The sequence below is a fragment of the Corvus hawaiiensis genome, chromosome 6 (assembly GCF_020740725.1).
Source record: "Corvus hawaiiensis isolate bCorHaw1 chromosome 6, bCorHaw1.pri.cur, whole genome shotgun sequence".
Taxonomy (NCBI): Eukaryota; Metazoa; Chordata; class Aves; order Passeriformes; family Corvidae; genus Corvus; species Corvus hawaiiensis.
The window spans coordinates 40,375,278-40,398,756 of NC_063218.1; the positions used below are offsets into that span (position 1 = coordinate 40,375,278).

The following is a 23,479-nucleotide window of genomic DNA, read 5'->3' on the forward strand; positions in this document are numbered from 1 at the left end:
AGGAGGATCCCGGCGGCGGGACGGCCCCGCTCAGCCCCCTGAGCGGCCGCGTCGGGCCCGCGGGGGTGGCGGCGCTGATCTCCGCTGTCAGCCCTGCGGAGGCTTCGTCCCGGGCTGCAGCCGCGGAGGCGCTCGGTAGGAGTGGGGGGGAGTGAAGGCGCAGCGGTGTCACCCACCCCCGCCGCGGCTTCGCTGTAGGACACGAGGTTTCAGTGTTCTGACGTTGTCCGTGTGCTCCTGCGTAAAGTCGTGGACAGGAGTAGGGGAGGCGCCCTGGCACGCATAGCCCGGCAGCCGCGGCGCCGTGGGTCGCTAATCGTAGCATCCCTTGGATCAGCCTGAGGATGCCTGTCTGTGTGGAAGTAGAAAGCTGCTTCTGCTCCTGGCTCTTGGCAAAGAGGCTGCCCAGCGTTGGCGGGTTTTGCCCAGTTTTGGTAGTTCCTTACGAAACTTGGTCGAATTAGACGAGTGTGAGAGGAAACCCAGATTCTGCTGCTGGCTGTGCATCCGCTGGATCGTTGGCCGAGGATCTCGTAGGTGCCGTGTAGAGGGAAAAATCATAGGCAGTAAAACGAATCTAATGATATTTAGTGCTTAGCTCCACCCAAAAGTGCATAGAGGGAGGTGAGTGTATGATGTTCTCAGCTTTTTCTTTTTTAAGAAAAGAAGGAAACATGACACTCGCGTTTGCAAAGAAACTTGGGAGTCATGACGCACAGCGGCTCATAACCCAGCTCTTTTGTACCTGTTTATTTACTTAAAACTTTCCGTAGTTTGCAGCCTTAGGAAGTTGTGTGTCGGGTCTTAATAAGAGGGCCAAATTGTTTGTGAAGCAGAGGGCAGGGTTGGTGCAATACACGAGGTTCAGCTGTTTAACCTGAATAACTGTTTAATTTGCTCATGCTAGAATACTTAGTGAATTTAAACTAAATTCTCTTTCATATCTCTAGGAGAGCACGAAGCCGCGTTGTATTTTTTTCTTTGTTTGCCGATACCGCACCACCGAGGAGGTTGTTGGGGGGTGCTGGAAGGAAAAGGCTCTCTGCGGAGGGGGAGTGCGCGCTGTTCCTGCGGCACCTGCTTTGGGACTGTTCTGTTGTTCCTGCTGGTTTCGCTCGCTCCTGCGGGCTGAGCTGAGGGCGGCCAGGCGGCGGAGGCTCGGTGAGGCCGGCGGGCGCGGCGCGGGACGGGGCTCCAGGCTCAGGTCACTCCCGGGCGGTGGGACCGCGCGGGGGCCCGGAGCGTTCGCATCCCGCAGGACCCGCGGGGGCGGAGCGGGGCGGGCGGCGCCTGCACGTGACCCGGGCCCGCGTGACATCACGGCAGCTCCGCCGCGGCGCCGGGAACAACGCTGGGAAGAGCGCCGGGAGCAGCGCCGGGCCGGGCTGGGCCGCCCGTCCCGCCCGCGGCTCGGGCACCTGCGCCACGGGGGGCGGCGGCCGCGCATCGCCGGGAGCCGCGGCCCGCGCCGGTAACTTTTCGCGCTGGCTCTGGCTGTGGAGGCGGCGGCATCTCCTTCTCGCCGCCCGCGGGGCCGTGACTCACGGCGGGGGACAGGGACGCGCTGTCCCGCCCCGCGGCCTGCGGCGGCCCGAGAGCCGCAGCGTTCCCTGGAACCCGGAGCTGGCGGCGCAGCGCCGCCCGCCCGCGTCGTGCTACCGGCCGGGCCGGGCGGCGCTGGAAGGTGCTGGAAGGAAGAGGGACGGCGGCGGCCCGTCCCGCTGAGGCGCCCGGTGCATGGCGGGGTGCGGGCTGGGCCGGCGGCGTCCCCCGAGTGGGGCCCGGCGGACGGGAGGGAAGGCGTCGCTCTCTCGGCCTGGGTCCGGAGCCCAGCGCCGGCTGTGATGCGCGGTGTGTGCTGGCGGGGACTGCGCGGTCGCGCCGTCGGAGAGAGTCCCTCTGCTAAGGGGATCGGAGGCGTCTGGGAAGCGGTGTCAGTTTCTCCTGGCTGTTGTCGAGCATCTGAAGAGCCCGGGTTTCTTGTCTGCTTTCTCTGGAGGTGCTGTCAGGAGATGTTTACTTGCTTTGTGGTAACTTGTTAGCTTTCCTCTCCTCTCAACTTGCAGTTCTCTATGTCATTCACCTGTTGCATCCTGTCAACCCAGGTCGCGAGTTTTCCAGGACAGAAACTTGTCTGTCAGTTTGCATGGTGCTGTTAAAAGGTAACTTTGCTTACGTTGCTGGTTACTCTTCATTGTGCCATTTCACCGATGCTTATGGTGCTAAGGTCCACAGATCTGTTAAGACAGGATTTTGTTACAGGCCGGAAGCAAACCTTGGATCTTCGGTGATAGAGAAATGCTTTGTCTCCTCAGACTTGCTTCCCTTCTTTTATTTTTCCTAAAGGGATAGCTGGGCCCTTCCCTGCAAGGCTTTTTTGAGGGAGTCTCCAACACTGAGTCATGTTTCTGACTAACAGTTTGGATCGCTGTGTCAGACAGTTTCTGGCTATGACTGCAGGTTATGTTTGTCAGTAGGGAAGAGTCCTCTCAGATCTGCTTCTTGTTCCAAGGTTCATGGAGTTGATCTTCTGTTCCTGGGTGTCAGAGAGAAGGCTATACCTGAGGATATTCCTTACATTTTAATTATGGAAGCAAAAACTGTTCGGAAACTTCAGCCAGTTGTTGCTGACCTCAACCCTTCTATTATTTGGGCTGTGGAAAGAGGGCATTGGACATGGTACACATTGTGCCAGGGCGAGGTGGAGGTTTGTCTTGCTAGACTTCTTTGCCATCATACCTGTGGCGTATTCACCAGAAGATACCTCTGTTGCAAGGCTTGTATGGGCAGACTGACTGTTTGGCTTCCTGGTGTGACCCCTTTTTGAAATCTAGCACTTCTTTCTCACACATGCGTATGCCCATGCATCCTTTTTCATACAGGAATGCCAGCTTTTGCAGGAGAAAAACCAGAGTGAAAATATTTAACAACTTTCTCCCAGACCCCCAAAATAAAAGGTGGGGGGAAAAAACCTAAACCAGCCTGAGTGGGGACAGAAAATGGGTCATTGTGGAGCTGCATGGGAGTTCTGTAGCTGCTGGAGGAAACTTGCACTCGTGTTGCGCAACACTCGTGCTGTGAAGGGATGCAGGGAGAAGTACCACAGCAGGGACTATATATATCTAAAAAAAATAGGGACAGGAAACTTTATCACAGAATTAGTGTGTCCTGGCAGTGTGCCTGGGGTTGCCGTCGCTTGCTGTTTCCAGTTACTGCTGCTGCAGCTCCCTGTGCCTTGTCAGCATGTTTCCCTCACCAGCTGGCTGTGCAGGAAGGCAGGCGGAGGCTGTGCAGGACGGGCATGCAGCCGTACAAATGCAGAGCAGGAGTTTGCTGCCTTAGCCCTGTCTTACACCTGCAGGAAGAGTCGTGTTTCCAGTGTGTTAAAGTGCATTTGATTGCTATGACTTTCTTTTCCTTTCTCTTGGATTAATCCTCGCAACTCTGCATGCTTGTTCTGAGGTAAACGGAAGAATTAATATTTTGCTGTTGTTAAATGTTTGATCAGTTGGTGATGGTCTCAGATCTCAGAAGTATCTCTCTTATAATCAGATCTGGTCTGTGATTGTATGGCTGTCAAAATGGACAGTTTTCAAAATTTCAAGTTTTGATTTTAAAATCTTTAATTATTGCTGTTTTTCAGAAGTGATCCCATCTGCCTAAGGAAGAGTATAGAATATAATGTGCTTTTTCTTGGGTGCATTGAAGGATGATCCTGCTTTCTGCTCTGGAAGCAGCTGCTGTGAAAGTGTCATTGTTGCAGATGTGTGGGTCTTTGCATGTTGAATAGGAAAGCTTATCAGATTGTCACTCTCCCTTTTTTTCCTCCCCCACAAAGTAATGAGATTCACACACCTGACAGTCTTGGAAAAAAATTAGTCTTCCAGAACTCTCAGAGGTGATCCTGTCCATGTTGGTGGAGGTGGAACCTACATGATTTTTTAGGCCTGTTCCAATCCAAACCATTTCATGATTCTGTACAAAGATACCTTGTTTAATTGGGGGAGAATGTTCTGCTGATCTGCTGTAGGATGTGTTAACTTGTTTTCCTTACAGCATAATAACTTAGGAAGGCAGAGCCACATTCTCTTGCTGTGGAAATTCTCTTGGTGGGAAGGAACTTCATCCTGGGAGGGAATTCAGGGGAGTGCTTCTTTCTGATAGGTACAGGTCTGCATTAAGGCTGTAAACAGGTTGAACTTGGTCATTAGACCATACTTCTGCTAGTACACAACTATGATGTTTGACTTAGCATTTTCATTGTAGTTACTTTAGGTTTGAGAGATGTTTATAATATTGTTCAATTAAAAGAGGCTGTCCATGTTCAGTCAGACCTTAAAAATTTATCAGTTACAAATGGTACAATGTCTTCCTTTAGCACTCCTGTGTCAGTTTTGTTGTGTGACTTTCTGCTCAGGACCAAATACTTTTTTTTCCATATTTGGAACATAGATTCCTTTCTTGCGTTCCCACTAAAAGGGAGACACCTCTCAAGGTAGTGTAACTTGTACTTTTATATCTGGAGATCTCAAAACCAGATTTCCTGTAAAGCAAAATTACTTGGTTTATGGAGTGTCAAAAAGAAAATGTTAATGTGATTTACATAATTTTGGTGTAATATTATAAATCACTTTGAAGTATGCCCTGTCAAGCTCTTAACAATCTTATTTGGGGAGGACAAAGGTTAACTAAGGTAGTGCACAGAGGAGAGCAGAGCATTGCAGACCTTCCCAGTAGGTTTAAGGAGGGGAAAAGATAAATGTTTATTTAGTAAGAAGTTGGTGAAGAAATGAAGAGAAAATGTTAAAGAATGAGAAATCTAGTTCTTGTTTTGAGCAGACCCGAACTAGTGCCTGTGAGGATTAAGTAGGAGAACTACCTCGTGGGATGTGAGAATTGAAGCAATTTAAAAGCTGGGCTGCAGAGTCAGGTTGTATTGTGTACTCATAGAAACCTCTCCGAGATGTAAATAAGATGTTAGTTGAGTATCAGACTGATTGCTAAAGCACATGACTGACAGGAGAGTAGGTGTCTCCTGGCATGTAAGGCTTTCTAGTTTGTTTAAAGGTTTAAAAAAATATTGGCAAATATGCTCATAAAATTTCTTGAAATAAGCAGGGGTTGGAAGTTGTATCCTCTCTCCCTCCCGGGAGCAGGGCAGTGTTGGCCCATTGGTCCCACTGCAGCTATGAGGCAAACACGGTCTATTGGTTTAAATCAAGACTTCTCACTTGCTGATAGAAATCATGATTAAAGTTAGTGATTTAAATAATTCATTTAAACTTCATGTTGCATTTGATAATTTCTTAAAAGGCAGCTTTAGTCTAATCAGTTAGGCTCATCTATTACTGCTTCTTAACCAAACAGGACCATACTGTGTATCCAATTATGCTATTATATCACAGTAAGTATTTACATTACAAAGCGGTCAGCTGTATTTACTGGGTGAATTTCTTTCCTCATGACTTATACAAAACTGCATTTGAATAAAAAGGTCAAATGAAATATGCACTTTCTTATAATTCTACTATAATCAGACAAATCATGCACTGGATACATAAGAGAAAATATGCTTGTTGTAGTGTGCTATTAAATGATTGATTCTATCAGGGTAGTGTTATCTGTACGTAGCAGAATGAACTGGTTGGTTTTGGTAATTGTCTCTTTTCAGATCTTAGAATGAGCATAACTCATCATCCCGGAGATTGTAAGAGAGAGATATCTCCCACCTGTTTTATGCTGCCTCCACCAGCTTTGAGTGAACTGAACTAATTTAATAAGTGAATTGGAGAAACTAATCTTTCTGCCCCCCTTTTTTAAGAAAGATTTGTTTTGTACTTCAGTGGCTTCTGTGGACTTAGTGACTTTCTTGAGTTTAGGAATTAGACTTTTTAGACATTTTCCAGTAGCCATGTCCTGCTTGAATAGGGGTGCATGTGTTTGTTTAAATGGTTGTTTTAGACTTCATCACAGATTACCATTAACTTAGAAAATAAATTGCACAAATGTAATCTTAAAAGCTGTATGTAAAACCCATTTAAAGGAACATGTTTGGAATTTAAGTAGTCTCATCTAGAGCTCTTATGAAATGAGGGCAAACAGGTAGGCTTCTGTAACAGCTCTGTAGTGTATCTTGGTTGCCAGGGACATACATGCAGAAATGTGCCAGCCCCCAAAGGACTCCACATGCCTTGCCAGGGATTTTTGCTGGAGGATTTCACAGTCAGGCTGTCAGGTAGGCACACGTAGCGGCTTTTTGCGCGCATACCGGCAGAAACTCACATGCAGCTTTGTGTGGGCACGTGAACTTGCACTGGAGCAGCCTTTGAGACTTGCTGTGGTGGTGCATGCCTTGACATGCAGGCACACATGCACACTCAGTCCTGTGGGCAGCCCTCAGCAGCGTGCATTGGCTTGCATGAGAAGTGCCACCGAGGCAGGGCAGCTCAGCCAGCTGCAAGCTCCAAGAGTAGGAGGAGAAGCTGTCACCTGGCCCTCAAACAACTTTGTGGTTCCACTCTTCTGATTGAATGCTTCCCACCTTTGGCCATTGTGTGCAGGAAATGAATAATATGCTGATTTCTGTGAAAGGGCCAGGAAGAAATTCAAAAGATGGCTTTTGTGTTTACAGCTGGTGAGGTGGACATTCTCAGACACCTGCATGTCTGGACAGGAAGTCCCAGGTAAGGATATAATTTAAGATCCATATAGCATGTGGACAGGCAAGGTTGCACTAATGCACCTTTAAGGAAGGTGGCAGAACCCCTTCCTTAACAAAGGAAGAGGGAACTTTGGTTGTGAGGAGTGTTTTAAAATGAAAAATAAAAATTTAAAATGCAAGATATAAAATAACTATGGATCATACAATGTAGTCTCTGTTATTTGTGTGTGTCTGAAAAGCAGGGACATAGCTCTCTGTCCTGCATGGGACTGAAGAAAAATTTTTCCTTGGTCTGCAGAAAGCTCCCAAGCTGCTGTTTGTTCTTCTAGAAATGGAACAAGAGTGGAGAAAGGAGAAACCTTTGCCTGAAGAAAGTATGAATTTTCTCCCTATCAACTGTGCTTTAAGGGCATTTTCTAAAGTGCTGCTTTTAAGCAGCAGAACTTGGGGTAAGGGCTGAAGAAAAAAACAAGAAGAGACTGCAGACTTTGTTCTCCCTTGTTTCAGTATCATCTCCCGCTGCTACTCCCTGATACTTGCTCTGGGTGGTGCCTTTAGCAGTGTCCCAGAATCAGTGGGCCATCCACACCCTTCTTACTTGACACAAGGATCAAAATAAGAAATGGAGCCATTTTTTGGCTTAGTCCCATTGCCTACTCCCACACGCTCATACACGTGCTGTATTTTGCAGCCCTGATCTTGGATTTGCATTTATTTCTGAGAAGTCAAGGTGATAGGAGCACTCTGAGAGGATAATGTTTGCTTGCTGGCTTTGTGCAGACCCTGCTGGATCATCAGTCTTTGCAGGATCACAGGCTTCTCATTTGTCCATGGGTGATGTGTGATGGCTTCCTTCTTGTGGCACGGTTGTACCAGAGTTGGGGATAATAGACTGTACTCCTTGCAGCAGGATACTTGTGACAAACTGAGATGGTCTGATGGTTATGTTCTTTTGCATTTTTCTGTTAGAGCCTTTATGCAGACTATCAGTCTGTTCTGTGCTGTGTTGTTGGGGCAATAGGAAAACATTGGTCTGTTAGCACCTCTGGTCTCTTTGTGCCTTCATAGGGCTCTTTCTGCATGGATGAGGGTGGGGCCTGGGTGCTTGGAGACAACCTGTGAGGAGAGTCAGTGGCTCTGTTTTCCCATCTGGTGGGTGTGCTGTGAGTGCAGCCATTTCACTGGCTGGTGTTTGAGCGGTGGACTCTGTCCGGCTCTGGACTATTTTCCAGCTGAGTATTTGTGGTGATGTCAGGCAGTGTGAGAAGGGAACATGACTTGGCAGGACAAAGTCTGCAGAAAGTTCAGCTCCACATTTGGCCAAGAGCCTCGAAGGGAATGAGATCTACACACACATTCTGCTATACAGCCTGTCACACGCCCCCTCACATGCTCCCTTCCTGTCACACAGATCTTTCTCTCACTTTCAGACCTTTAACCCTTCCCTCCTAGCTTCTGCCTGGTGGGTTTATAAAATTCAGAAAAGTCCTCCTTATTTTGTTGATACTGTACCTTGTGAGGGTTCAGTTCCAATGACCCCAAAGCAGAAATAGCCCATAGAGGCCAGAATCCAGAAGAGTAGTCAAAAGCAGGGCAAGTTTACTTTGCAACAAAGCTCTTAATAGTCCTTTATTCTGACCTGCACCCCTCTGCCAGTCTTCACTCTGTGTCTTGGCAGCTCTTCTGATATCCTTTATTGCTCTGCTGCAGTCTTCTGGCTGATTTAGGTTTGGATATGTACATCTGCAACCCTGCCTCTCTCGTCCTGCTCTTCTAAGAGCAGTATTAGCAAAACCTGTCAAAATAGATCCCTGATGATGGTTGAGTGGGGAATAGACTAATAGTCAAGCTTACTCTGAAGCAGTTTAAAACTCTGTTCCAGTATCCCTCTGATGTGTTCTTTATTATGGATATTTCTGTAGTACTGTAGTTTCTTCCTGACCTCTGTGCTACATCTAAGGATGATACTTCTATGAATGGGAATTGGTGCTTTTCCCCTACTGCCCTGAAGGGAATCTTAATGAGTTTCCTAATTGTTTTGCAATCCAGTACTGTATTTCTGGTTTGCCTGTGAACGGTAGTATTTGTTTTGATTGATGCTTTTGGGTGGAATGGAGCTTGGATACGAAGTGTTATATAGAGACATTATTAAGAGGCTGTTTCTAGAAACAGTCTTGTATCGGTTATGGTGATGTGCAGCATGCTGATGGAAGTACTCCTGGGGTGGGAGGAAAGGAGGAAGTCAGAAAAATGAACAAACAATTTTATTGTAAGCAGCTCTTCTCTTCTGTTCTTTCCTCTTTTGCCTCTATTCTTCATGTTCTCTAGTGTCATAGCTGGTAGAGGATGGAGAAGACCAGTTTGAAAGAGAAGGTGGTCTGGACAAGGGATAGGAGTTGAGGGCTTCTAAGTTCTCTTTTTGTTTCTCTTTTTGGCTTTGCTGTGATGTATCCTGTGGCTTTATGTGTTTTTTGTCATCTTATCTTCCTGATAAAATGGTATAGCTGCTTCTTTTTTGCCTTCATCTGTTTTAGTAGCTCAGTGCTGTGAATGGACTGTGCCGTGTTCCTGCTCAGAGGAGTCAACAGCAGTTTGAGGTTCTGTGTTGAAGAGATGCTCTGAGTCAGCCTGGGGAGCTGAGGAGATTTCCCTTTCGTGACGTCAGCTGATAAAGGTGCTTGGCTAGAATAGGCATGGATCATGAAGTATTGTTCCCTTACTGCATGGTTGAGATGAAATAATTTTTTAAGGAAACAGGTAAAAAAAAATCAGTATGTGGGATTATTTATCATTATCATTTTCTACCTGCAGAAAAAAGGTCTGCAGTGTTCTTTTCTAGACATAATCTAGTTGCATCTCCACTACCAGCATGTTATTTTGGGTATTGATTCTTGCTTCTCTCATTTTTTCTTTTTTTCTTTTTCTTTTTAGTTCTGATCTCTTGCTTCAGGTTGGAAATAGCATTGGGATGACTTCTCAGATCTGCTGTGAGTCAGACTCATGTTTCCCTGAAGCAGGGCTATAACATCTGTGGGACTAAGGGTCATAAAGGAGGAATGTATGATCCGTGGTGAAGATTTTGGCTGTAATGTGGTGCTCCAAAGAAGGTCCACAATTATTGAGGAGAGAGGCTTCTGTAATTCTGCCCACTCCCTTCCAACTTCTATGCAAGCCCCATTTAAAAAAACCCAGCTTTTCGGACCTAGTTGGTTATTGTCATGGCTTCTGATCTCAGTGATACTGAGTATTATTTCTTGTCTCTTTTAAACTCTGTTCTCTGGGAAGACAAAGGAAACTCTGGGTTGTAAAACTGTGGCTTCAAAGAATGCCTGACTGTTATGTTTTGCTATGTATAATTGTGCAGAACAAGATATTGATGGCTGAGTAAATATAGAGAAGGCGCCCAGAAAGAAACTGAGTCTGTGGTCCTGATTTCCATGATGTCATGCAGTGGCATTTATAAAGAAACCGAGGTGGTGGGGTCAGATTGCATTTTTGGCCTACAAGTTGGATATGATGAGCTGTTGGTGCGTGAAGCGTGTGTAAGAGCTGGTCAGCAGCGGGAATAATGAGCTGCAAACATCTCAACTTTAGTTTTCCAAACTGAAGGGGGATTTTGTTAGTAAGCAGATTCTTTTATAGTAGGAAGTTTTGTTGGTTGCTTGAAAACTTTTCACATTTGATTTTATTCTTTTTTTTTTTTTTTTGGTTGGTCATGTGTGTATCAGGTGCTGTAGTTAGAAATGTGAAGGAATGACAGTGTTAGCCAATACAGGGGCCCTAGAAAGAAAAACAGACATGCAAGCCAAAACCACCTTTGCATGGATACATTTAGATGTGCAGGAGGAAAAGACTTACTGCTAGGATAGCTAAATTTGCTTGGAGAAATTGAGTGCTACTGGCAAAAGAATATTGTTCCCTATTCAAAGTGAATTTCCTCAGGGAAAAATTGCTATTGTAGTTGATGCTGACAAATTCTGTGGACAAGGCCCCAGGCTGGATTCCCTCCCTTCCCCTTCCCAAGAAGTGGCACAAAGCTGCCCTTTGCTTTTCTGCTAGCAGGAGGGGGCAGCTGCTCTGCTTTGAGTGTTTCATCCTCCTGGGAGGAGAATAGATGGGATTTTTCCTACAGGAAAAATCAGAGACTCAGTCGTGCTTCCTGCCATCTGAAGGTCGGTGCTGATAATGGTGTTGAGCTGTCAGTCCTAGCCAGACACGGGGGATTACTGCAGTTCAGCTACAAACATCAAGTTCTGCTCATGTTCATCCCTGTGGGTGCTGCAGAAGTTGGTGTCCCTCTAAAGTGGCTGTGCTCTGTCCCCTCCCCATGTTGTGACACTGGCTTCTCAGCTCACCTGGCCAGACAGAACTGAGAAGGGGTGACTTGTGATTTTACAGGATGGCTTGGAGGGGAGGGTAAGATGGACGGATGCTGCTACTGTCACATCTTCCTTGCTGTAAGCCTGTGCATGCCCTGGTTTTGGCCATTCCTGAGGTGGCTGTACTCTAGGTTAGTCAGAAGCTTGAAAGCTGAGGTGACAGTAGAAAGCCCAGTGAGGCTAGAGATTTTTTTTACCCAGATCAGGACTGTGTTGTTTTCCAGAGTTCAAAGGAACTTGTGTCAATGGCCTTTTAAAGGACTTTCGTGGCAGCAAGGTGATATCATTCGTTACTCATTTCCAGTTCATTAACCAAGCAAAATTCTTATCTTCTTACCATAATCACTCCCTCCCTCTCCCTGTTTCCCTCCCCTCTCTCTCTTCGCTTCCCTCTTCTTCTCCCTCTTCCCCTATCCTCTTGTCTGCCTCTTTCTGTCTCCCTTTGTCAGAGGGACTAATACTTCCTTGCAAACAGGAAGAGAGGCGAGAGCAGCCCTGTGTGCAGTGTGAATGAACTCCAGTAACCCCATCTCCTTTCTCTTCCAATCAGTTGCAGAACCAAGGACATCTGGCAGTTGGGAGAGAGGGAGGGAGGAAAAATAAAGGCACAGCCCATTTCAGGATCTTACCCACCCTGGAAGTAGTCACACGTATGCTCTCTTTTCTTCTTGCTCCTTGTATTGACATGGCTCTCTTTGATCAGGCAGAAACCAAGAGTTGAAGGGAAGGGCAAAGCCAAAACCCCAGCCTTTGCCAGGCAAGATATAATGAGAGGCAGGTGAGAGAGCAGGGAGCCTCTGCTGCTGGATGAGGCACGTGAGCAAGAGAGCTGACTGGCAAAACAGTTGCTGTTAGGGGTGAGCTCTGCAGAGCCTGTAGTTTCCTGGGTGGGATTGCAGTCAGCACATTCTGTCGTCATCCGATTTAAAATTTGGGAAGCCATATTTCCAAAATGAGGGAGTCTGCAGGTTCTGCAGGAAAGAAACAAATCTTGTACTCTGCAGATGGTAGACAAGGAACAAGTTAGGTTGTTTGGACTTTTTAGCAAGCAGAAGTACTTTGGGCTTATTCTGCCCTGATTTATTGCATTATGTGGTCATACAGTTGTGCCTTAAGATTCTAATTCACTTTGCTAACCCATTTGTTCACTTGTTTCAGTCCTGTATTCCTTCTTGCCTGATGTGGGGTGAAACTGTCTTGGAACTTCTGTTGCTTCCATTATTTATAATAATAGATACTCTCCACCCATGGAATAGCTAAGTTGTATTGAGTTCAGATTCAGAAATGTCCATAGAACTCTTTGCATTTTGGTTGTAATTATAAGGTCTAGTTCTGGAAGGAAAGTTATGGAGACTTCCAGTCTCCCAGTACTCAGCTTTAGGGTGTTTTTCTGTAACAGCCAGACTTTTCCTGTCTCAGTGCTCTTTTAGGCATAGCGTCTTTCAGAGTTACACCTTTCTTCTTTTCCCAGTACTCTTTCAACCAAGTGACATACATTTGTTTATTTTAATCTTTTCAGTTGTTAGTCACTTCTGCTGTTCTCTGAACTTTGCTGTGGTTTCCATACCTGACCTGGGTAGGAGACAGCATGCCTTGTGTTGAGACCAAACTAAACCCAGTGAGAGCTGGATGCTGCAGTGAGCCCACTTCAAAGGGAGAGACAAATGCCTGGGCAAAGGCCATGCCAGCAGTCAGCAAAGTTATGGATAATAAAGGAGTTGGTCAGCAGCAGGAGTAAAACCCAGAGTAAGGCGGGGGATAGGGGGAGGCAAGATCTGAAACTCAGAGCTAGGGAGGGAGAGGTGGCAATTAAGACCCTTAACTTGAGGGCAAGAGACCAGAATGCAGCTGTGCAGCTGGGAGTGACCTGTAGGACTCTTCTGCATAATTGTCAGTGGTGGCAACAACTTAAAAGGCTCACAGAGCAGTGCTACAGTCTTCAGCTGCTCATGGTCAGATGAAGTTTAGCTGGACAGCAAATGAAAGCGATCAGGAGCTTTTCTTTATCAGCTTGGCACTGACGGTGGATTGCAAACTGCTTCCAGTTTGTGGTTACCTTTATGCTTCTGGGAGATTAAAATGGATAATGCGATTTCGAACAGTGTCCCTGCAGTTCTCTGAGAGAGGGCTTTACAGCAGGGACACTGGGCTAGTCTGTTCCCTGAGAGTTGCAGATCTGTTTTTTTCCATTCTCTGTAAACATACTGTTCAAAATCATTCTTTACACTATCCTGTTGCACTGCTTTTCACATTTTGCATTTTCATGGTTTGTCCCTCCCATTGTCAAGGTTATTATTTTTCCACATGAGTTTTGACAGTTTTCACATGTAATATTACTTCATTTTCAAAGCGACAGATTCATTTTCTGTCTTGGAAGGTACAGGGTATCTTTTTCAACCTTTTCCTAATTGAAACCTGTTATATGTATACTTCTGCCTCACTCATAGACCTGCTATCTGTTTCAGCGTTTCTTGAGAAATATGATGATGTAGAGGGAAGGAAGAAGAATGAGCCAACATGAGCTGGGAATAATCTTTGTTTCTTTGAGTCAGCTACAGGGTAGTACCAAGTTCCTAGGGAAGAGTTGTGAAAACACACTGGCTGCTGCACCAGACACAGTATAGCAAGAACATTAGGTCACAAAATATGGTTATTCTGTGTGAAAGGATTGGAACAGTGGTGCCTCTCAAGGGGCTTAGTTCTCTGCTGGTGCTGTAGAGTCATGTGAAATCTCGGTCTAACAGGTAGGGTTTTTTTCTTGGCAATTTAGATCTGCAGCCAGCATTTGATACCCAAGGTAGCGTCATCACTGTGTAAGTTGTGCATTTAGGTTTCAGCAGAGGTCATTATGCACTGCCCTGGGCCCAGCTTTCAGAGATAAATGCTAGCACCCAATGTGAATCTGTATTGCGTGTCAGAACACATTAGAAGCCAAAATGCCAAATTATATCCCTGCTTTAGTTACCTCTGAAAGATAGCCCTTCCTGTCAGATGCATTTGTTCACCAACAGCCTATTAAGGCCCATGCACAGAGGTGCAGTCCTGTTGACACACAGTGAGCACAGTCATGTTAGCATATGTACACAAATGTGAGGTCTCTTCTGCTGATGCTGACATGCTGCAGAGTGCATGCTTGTGATTCATTAGAGAAGTGAAACATAGCTATATATTTTTGCCTTGGCAGAAACTGTAGGATACTGTAATTTACAGGGCCAGGGCTGTGATGAATAAATCCTGTTTTGAAGGATCACAGAGACTTAAATAAACTTCCTAAAAAGCTACTCTTTCCTCTGAGCGTCCATTATTTGGAGGTAAAGGGCTTGTTGTACTAGTCCTCTGATTATTCATGTATTACACAGTACAGTTTCTTCAGAGATATGCTTGCATCTGGTTTGGTGCCTGATCCTTAAACTCCTCACAGAAAGCACCAAAGTAGGAATACAAGGGAGAAGACAGCACTGTCTAGCAGAAGTGTCGCAGTAACTGCATCTGGCTCATTTGGTTTCTTTATGAGCTGTGCTGCCCAATGGTATCTCCTTTACTTGTCCTCAGTGAATGTGGCACAATAGTTTGGTATATTCTGTAGTTCAGTCTGTTGATGACAGGTCAGATCAAAGTCTTCCAGAAGAATATGTAAGTGCTTCAGCTGACTTAGAAGAGGACTCAACTGAGGGAGTGGGATGAGACTGTTGCTGGAGGAAGAGATGAATGTTTCTGGCATTTAGCATGAGGTGCAAGAGCCTTTAGTCTCTGAAAAAAGCAGTGCCTTGTTGTAAGAGTGCTGACCTGGAGATCATCTGAGTTGTTCTGTTGCCTCAGGAAAGAAGGGGAGATGGAAGAAATGGAGTAGGGTGAAGCTGATGGCAACACATTTCAGAAGTGTTCAGCGTCGTATTTGAGACATGGGTGGCAAGGGCTGGCAGAAATTTGTTTCCATCAGCCTTTCGTCTCTACATGTTTCCTCATGTATGTCTGCTCACCAGGTTACTCTGTTCAGGATGCTGCATTAGAGAGAAGTGATTGCTTCATCTTTTGTCACATGGCCAGTCCTGGTTTCTAAAACTGAAGGAGCTGAAACAGTGGGAGGCAGCACAGCAGACTGTGTCAAGACAGTGTTCCCTCTTGCAGTTATGGCTTCCATCACCTTTCTGCATTTTTGGTTGAAGTGATGGTGCAAATCGGAAGGTGTGAATCTCTAATAATGTGATTATTAGTACAAAAGTAGACAAGATTTTTAGTCATGTAAAAACAATCCTCATGCATTTCTGTGAAAACTAAGTCTCAGGCCTAGTTGTACAGCCTCTCACTTGTGTGCATGTGAGGAAAATGCTCTTTAGGCTTCTTTACCTAGCACCAGAGTGCTGCTGTTCATGTCAGTTTTCCACAGCCTGCAACTGTTACTGCACCTGCACAAAAACCCCAAAAACGCTCTGTCTTACCAGTACAGAAGACAAGTAATCTTTTCTATCTGGCCCATTCTTCTTTTGGGAAGGTTGGAGGCTGGTGCATGAAGCAGGAACACATTGGGTAATTCTACAGCCCAGACAGCGGCTTATCAGTTGCCATGTCCTGGATGTGCACGTGGATTTATATTCCCCTCCCTCTTGGTAGCTTGCAGTCTCTCAGACACTCCCCTTTGGGCTCCAGATGTCTTGCTGAAAGCAGGTTTCACTCTTGCAATGTCAGTCACTGTTGTGCAGATCACACAGTTTTGAAATCCCATCAGACTGTACCCTCCTCTTGTTTTCTGGAATAAGTTTCAGTTGTGGCTGGGATGCACTAAGAATGGGTCACTGAACTGAGGGCCTGGGCCTGAGCACTATCACTCAGTCCCTCAGCCAGGGGATCAAAAATTGCTGCAGTAGTGCTGCTGGTGATTCATTCTGCACAATAATTAATCTTTGAGTGAGTCTTTTGCGTGGTTTGAAGGAATGTGGAGATGCAGAGGCTTACGCTTAGCTTTCTTGTTTCATGCCCAAACATGTCCAGAGAAACCTGTATCAGCATCGGTGAGGAGCTTACATAGGACTAGGAACAGAAGTTGGGTTTTGATTTGTTACACTAAAGTTCTCATCTCCATCTGATGCTCTATGCTGCTTCCACAAGGTTTTCAGATTCTGCAAGATTTCCTGGGGAGACTTTTTAAAAAAAAAGTTGGTTGTGGTAGCCACATTGTTCCTTTGAGGACCATGAGTTTCTTTGAATTGGTTGCAAATCACATTGGTTAGGTTGTAGTCTGCCATAGTAGGACTTCTTTCTGTCTGTAGTTTTAAGTTTCATATTTGCTTGTCCCTCCTTTTATCCTAGATAGTCTGTTTCTCCTGCTCCCTCAGGGAAGGGAGCTTTGAATTCCTGATGGAGACTGAGGCTGTGTTTACAACGGTCACGTGAATTAATGTGCCCTGTGGATTTTAACACCTGCATCCACAGTGTAATTGGAGATGACAGGAGCTCAGCAGGCCTGACAGTGTGACTTGTTTTTATACTTGATGCCTGTTTCAGAGTACTGGGAGGGGATTAGTGTGTGGAAGCATTGCTTTCATCTTTGTTTCTGACATCTTAAGAAAAGTTGTGTGATCTGGTCCAAATATCCAGGAGGAAAGAAGGGACCTGGGACAGTGGTTCTCTGCCTCTTCGTGGTCAGCACTACAGTGTGTGAGGCATGCCCCTGCTTGCCTGATGCTCTTGTATCTGGGCTGCTTCAGAGCTTTCTGTCACCTGTCTTTCAGGACTGATAGGCTTCCAGTCCTGAGCTCAGTCACTCAGACTGGTACAGGCCTTTCACGTAGCTGCTTTTTAAATCAGTTCATCTCTTTAGCTTGCATTGGTAAATCACTGAGTTAAGATCAACTAATGTTCAATCAGATTAGGAAGTGTTTACATGAACAATTTGCATCAGTGTCACTGAATCTGTGTGATCAAGTTGGGTCTTTTTCTGTGCAGGTGGGGCTTTTTGGAAAAAAGTGGTTGGATTTGCTTTCCAGTTTCAGGTTCTGTAGTGGAGTCAGGACTGTAAAATGAAGATGCTTTTCCGTATGGTGTCCACATTCCAAAAAAGGGTGTCCTCAGAAGGCTGGTGAATCCATTTCCTGAGAATGGTATCATTGCCATTTCCCATAGATAGGATGTTGGCTTTCAATTTCTTACTGTAGGTGAGGGGAGGATTTGTCATCCTTATTTTTGATGCATCATCAACCTTTGTCACAGTCTTTGGCTACTGGTAGTAAGAGGGAAATCTGATGTTTTGTAGTCTGCTAAATAATTATATGAAAAATCTCTTTTCCAATTGTTTATATGCTCTGCAACACTTGCACCAAAATTCAGGGCAGCTGGCAGCACTGAGCTATTTGTTACTGAGAGCTTTAACAAAGGCCACTGGTTATAATGCCAGGAATTTCCCTCTTACACACTTGGACAGATCAAGGATGAAATGCACTTTTAGTGTTAGCAGTAATGAAGACTTGTCCTGCTTTGATAAATCTGTTGGCAATGAAAGAATAGTTTTGCACCTGGATATGCTTGTCTTGTACCTTTTACCACAGTTTGTTAAAATACTGTGTTTCAAGAGTATAAACATTGATAAAACAAAGCTAATTAAGGAAACAAAATCTTGAAGCTTGCTTGTGATACAGCTTGTAACAGATTTTGGAAGTTAATAGTCTCAGTAGCTGAACTCTTGCCTCTTTTGCATCTGTTTGTTTTTTCCACAGGTACTTCCTGACTTTCAGTAGAAGAGAGAAACTAAGGCCTTTGAAGATAGATGCCTGTGGCCCCTTGCTTGGCAGAAACAATGCTGCAGCAATGAGATTATAGCGAGCCCTTCCTGTGTGGCCTCCATGGGTCCCACTCAACTCAGCACACAGGATCATGGGAAGAGGGTGGCAAGTGTATTTGAGATGGAGGAGGAAGGGCTTCCGCTCTTCCCTGGCTCAGAGAACCCCCCTGAGCATGCAGGTATGCAAAAATCCTTACTAAATCCATGCAAGATAAGGGCTATTCATTCTTTCAGTTGCAAGCAGAATTGATACTTGGCAAAATTTAGGACAAGTCCTACAGTGCTTGAAGCACTCAGATATGATGTCTAAGAATAGAGTCAGTTATTGATAGCTGAAGACTGGGCTTATCTAACTGATAAATGTGGTGAATATTTTGCTTATTTGACCTTCTAGAGGATAGGTCTGTGGCAGTAAATTTTTTTTTTTTTTTTTTAGCCTTATCAAAAGCTGCTGAACAATAAATCTTTACTACAGGTGACAATCCAACAAGGGTAGGTGGTACAAAGAAATGGTAGGGTTTTGCAGATTCATGTAATGGGAAGGCAGTAGGAGTTTCTCTATGTTTCTTATGTTGACTGAGGATTAAGAGTATCAGATACAGAACTGAGATTTTGTAATTAAAGCTGCTGCTTATGGCCACAATCCTACACTTTCAAACTGTAAGAAGACAGTATAACATCTCTGGACAGGTAACAGGAAAAAAAAGGAAAGCACAAGTGCATAGGGTCATCATCTTAATGAAAATATGGCAAATTAATGTATTTGCTCAGCAGTGGGGCAATGAGCAATCTTGATCTAAAACAAAGAGATAATCTGAACATTGAATGAGGACTCATCAGTGGAATAGAAACAAAGAGAGTAGTTAAAAGGTGATATGAGGTTACCCAATAAAAGTACTTTAAATGGATTTGAGGACCTGAAAAGAAATACATTGATTGTTTCCTCATGAAAATGTAAGGAAAAAAGCCACAAAATGTGGAACATATTTATTAAATAAGGTATCTACCAAGGAAGGAAGACCCTAATGAGAGCTAAAGGTTCAGAGGTGGCATTCATAGTTTATACATCTTACGTTATTTCTGTGTTATCTGACTACAGAAAATAAAAATAATAATCTCTATTACTAAAATGCTTCATGCTCAGAGATGGAAAATAATTTGCATAGATCAAAGAACAAGCCTATCTGTCTCAATAAAGCAGTCATAGAAAAGATAAAGAAGATGTTTATGTAATGTCTTAAAGACAGCTAAGAAATACAAAAGATGGACAGATGTATCTGTGGAAGTTGTTGGATTACTCTGCTATTTCTCAGAAGCATATGAACATCCCTTGAGGCTTCAGCAAAGTTGTCATACCAGTTAGTCTGCCATTACATGTGTTTATACTGAGCAATCTGAAGTAACTGTAGAAATAACTGTAGGCATTGCATAATCTTTACTTGGTAATTTATTGTGTGAAGAGAAAGTTGAACAAGAGTTGAACAAGAGGGAATATCAGAAATTTAACCTTTCTGATGACGTTTTCTTGCTGTCCAATCTGCAATGAGAAGTGCAGGCCAAAATGAGTGACCTCCAGGCCTCTGTAAAGTCAGTGGGATTGAAAATCAACACCAAGATACTTACGGCTGAAAACTTGCAGTGAGGAACACCAGTAATAATTTCTGAGACTGACCTAAAACTGGTTACCATTTCAGGAACTTGAGCAGAATAGGGGATGTAAACATGAGTAAGGATAGAAGCATTAGTACAGTAAGTACAAAAATGAGACATGCTGATGCCTTAGGATTTTAGGTTTTATATTTTTCGTATATTTGTGATCCTGCAATTCTTTAGTGTATAACTCTAAACTCCATATAGAGTGTTAGCTACTGTTCTCCCATCTTGGTCAGACGGAACGGTTCCTCTCTAGGTCTGGGAATCAAGGACACCTTACTGTCTCAGGCCCCAAGAAACGTAAACAAAAGTGAGGGGGGGAGAGCAAACTTGGGGTAAATTACTTCATTACCTGAAGCTGTAAGTGGAATATTAATCCCTGATACGCAAATGGACCAAACTGACAAAAGTATGAAAACCTGTGACCTGTTGTCCATTTTTGGTGTAGCCCCTGGGGGGCCTTCGTCTGCCCTAAATGTACCTGAAGGCCCTTCAATAAATATAACTGCTTTTTATTCTCTTAATTTCGGCTGGCCTCTGTTTTTAGGTAGTTGGATAAGGTACCAATGCAACTGTAACCCTGATGCTGGTCAAGAAATGCAGTAGCCTTGTCCTTTAAACTAAGCATTAACTCCAGGCTTTCCGGACATATCTAAATATAATTTGGAGACTTACCAAAACATGCTGGTTGTAATCTTTGTAACAGCTGCCATAGAAGAATCTGTAATATCTGACATACAGAAAAATACTTGCACTATGAGCTGTGTAGAGTATCATATGTCAACACAGCTAGAATTAAACGGATGGAAGAGAGGGCTAATAGGGAGGGAATGCACATGTAATATCAGCAAGCATTTGGCTGGAATGCTTAAGGTGAGATGTGTTGGAGCAGACCAAAGATGTTTTCAGAATGCAGAGCCACTGATAAGATTAAGATCTGTCAGAATGATGTAGGAAGAATTAGGATCCTGCTGCATGAGACCATCTGAAATGTGAAGCAGTAGTGAAGGCCCCATGTTTGAGATACAATAAGCTTTAGTAAATGAACTGTCACTATGAGAGTGTTTTGGTTTTAGGGGTGGGGAGCGCTCTTCTTGAAGAGGAAATGATGGCTTCAGGGTTCCAGAGGCTCAGAGCTTGTGAAGTGTACTGCTTGTCTGCTTATTACCCCTAACTTCACAAACTGCTGTCTTCTGTCTCGACAGCTTCCCCAAATGTTCCAGTAACAGGGGTTGTCTGCTCAGTCTGGTTTTCGTAGGGTCACAGTTTCAGCACCGGCTTTCTGTCACTATTGAATTGAGGAAACATTTTTCCTTATTCTTGTGCATGAGTATGGCAGAGAATAAAAGTAAGAGAACTGGAGGTAAGTTCTGAAGAAATTTACCCTCTGCACAATCTTGGATTTCAGCTCAACTTTTTTGTAGGTTTTTCTCACATTAGTAACTTAACTGTAATTGGCAAGTGCAGAAGAACCCTTGGCCTGAGCATGTTTTGGCTCTTTCACTGTTTTGGAGGAGAACAAGTGTGAAGCTATATTTGTTTATATAGTTGAGGTGAAACCTTGTGGATTATGTCAGTAAGTTCGTTGTAGAAGACTTGCTTGCCCAGAAGGGGTGTGTGTGAAAAGGGCGACTTGATATTTTCATCCATGTGCTTGAGAGATAGTGGGTTGTGGTTATTGTCAGGAATGGGACAGTCAGCTGCCAACACCACCCTTCCTTCATGTCTGTGGGTTTTCTTTTCTTTTGTTTTTTTCCTCGCTACTGTTCATTTCGGTAGAAAATCCCCCCTTGAAGCGGAAGAAGGGCCCAGCCCCTAAGATGCTGGGAAACGAAGTGTGCAGTGTGTGCGGGGACAAGGCCTCCGGCTTCCACTACAACGTGCTGAGCTGCGAAGGCTGCAAGGGCTTCTTCCGCCGCAGCGTCATCAAGGGCGCGCAGTACGTCTGCAAGAACGGCGGCAAGTGCGAGATGGACATGTACATGCGCCGCAAGTGCCAGGAGTGCCGGCTGCGCAAGTGCCAGGAGGCCGGCATGCGGGAGCAGTGTGAGTGCAGGCACGGGCCGCTGGGGGTGGGATGGGACAGGAGGGCTGTGGGGACCGTGGCTGTGAGGCAGGGAGCAGTGCGAGTGCTTGGGGAGGGGGGGACGTGGAAGCCATGCAGGCTGTATGCTGGAATGTGCGTGGGAAGTCACTGAGAGCTCAACAGGGATCACGTGGGGAGGTGAGGCTATTAGTGGAACACCACTGGTGTGCTGAGAGCCCCAGCCCTGCTTTATTCCTTGTAAGAACTTGTGGAATATGCCAGTAGAGGAAAGACTCACACGTTCTTCAGGATGCTGTAAAGTGTGTCAGTAAAGTCAGGCTTGTGATCAGGACTCTTAAGATTGGTCACCGTGCTCCCTGAACAACAGGCACTTTTCTTTGTGTCCTACTGTGAGCTTGCAAAAGAGGTCAAGGGCAGCACCACAGTACTGCAGCTGTGTTTGTGCATGAGCTGATCTCATTGCTCCCTTTAGTGAACTCTGCTATTTTTCTCACACAAGCCATAAGGCTGCTGTTTCTGAATATTCACCAGTATTTCTGCTCGCATATCAGGAACAGCCCTCCTCGGCCAAGGCATCCAGGTTTCATCCCTTTGCTCCTCAAGACTGGCTGAATGAATGCTCAGTTAATGTTAGGTCTGTGTGAAGTCTTCTTTTCTGACACCCAGCACCCAGAACAACTAGAAACAGCAGATATTTCAGAAACATTTATAATTCTGCAAAACATCTTATAATTCTGCAAAAATTAAGTCCCAGTGAGCTAGGAGACATGCTGTTCAGTTTTTCAGCATGAAACACAGCACATCAGTATCTTTATCGCACTGGTTTGTGTCAACATTATGTATGCTGTCTTTACCCCATTGCCCTGTTCCCAAGAGCAACGAAACAGATGTATTTGAAAAGCAATGCAGTTAAGACCGCTTGTTCACTTTGCTTCTCTTTGTTGCAGGTAGATACAGACCCTCAGTATGTTTCTGCATTTAGTCATTGTTTTGTGTTCAAGACAGCTCAGGAAAATTAGGTCAAAAGGAATCTTGGTGTTATTATCAAGAACTTGGCAATTCTTGTCGACGCTGTAATCCCCACTGCAAATTTGCCTTGTTAGTTTTGACAGAAACTGAGGGCTTTTTCCTCCAGCTGTTTCACTTGGAAGGTCATTCCAGAACTTCCCCTAGTAATTGCTGGAAACATTCTTCTAATTCCCAGACTGAAGTTATTCATGGCCAGTTTATTGTTCTTAAGCCAGTGTGAACCACGAGGTTAAATAATTCCTTCCTGGCAAACCAAGTAAGTTAGATTGCTTTGAATTTAGCATGGTGTAGGAGCTTGCACTTAGGCAGTTTTCAAGATTCATTAATAGCCAAGTAACATGCTACCAGATAAATTTTTTTTCTTGTATCTGAATCCCAAGAGGAGGGACTGTAATCACTTGGATCAATTACTTCCCTCCTTAAACTGACACTGTAAGTAGTATTCTCTAATCTTACAGATCCCCCTTATTTTGGTAATTATATTGAACACTTTTGCTGTTAGAATTATAAGTTTTGTGCATGGCGCATGTACCTGTGCACACATCCTCCCTGTTGGAAGTCAGGAATTACTCTCTGAGTATTACTCTCAGCTTGACTGTGTTATGTTCTTTGTCTATCCTTCCAATCCCAAGAATGCTGTTGTATAGTAGCTCTTCAGTTCTTGTCTAACATGATTCTTTTAAGAAGTGCAGTTATATAGTTGTTCAATTTTAGGGCCTGCTTCTCTGTGTAGCAGCTATAGAATCATCCAGGTTTGAAGAGATCTTTCAAGATCATCAAGTCCAAATGTCTACCCAGAAGTACCACTGTAACCCTTAAACCACTAAACCGTATTGCCCAGCATAGATCCAGATGTCTCTTAAACACTTCCAGGGATGGTGACTCCATCACCTTCATGGGCAACTTGTTCCAATGCATGTCCTAACAAGGCAAAT

At 44.7% G+C, this 23,479-nt stretch overlaps 1 protein-coding gene across 6 annotated transcripts in view; it reads left to right on the forward strand.

Moving 5' to 3' along the window:
• Positions 1–33: 33 nt before the first annotated feature.
• Positions 34–23,479, forward strand: part of NR1H3 (nuclear receptor subfamily 1 group H member 3) — a 31,804-nt gene continuing 8,358 nt past the window's right edge. The window contains exons 1-3 of one of the 6 annotated variants that reach the window (XM_048308316.1): positions 34–135; positions 17,751–17,994; positions 21,248–21,514. In XM_048308316.1, coding sequence (XP_048164273.1) covers positions 17,877–17,994; positions 21,248–21,514 — 385 coding nt within the window. In that variant the 5' untranslated portion in view covers positions 34–135; positions 17,751–17,876. Of the gene's footprint in view, positions 136–550; positions 625–1,355; positions 1,472–1,782; positions 2,000–3,540; positions 6,684–11,480; positions 11,691–17,750; positions 17,995–21,247; positions 21,515–23,479 lie in introns of those variants that run through there. The other 5 variants (XM_048308320.1, XM_048308317.1, XM_048308319.1 and 2 more) reach the window with 5 other exon arrangements.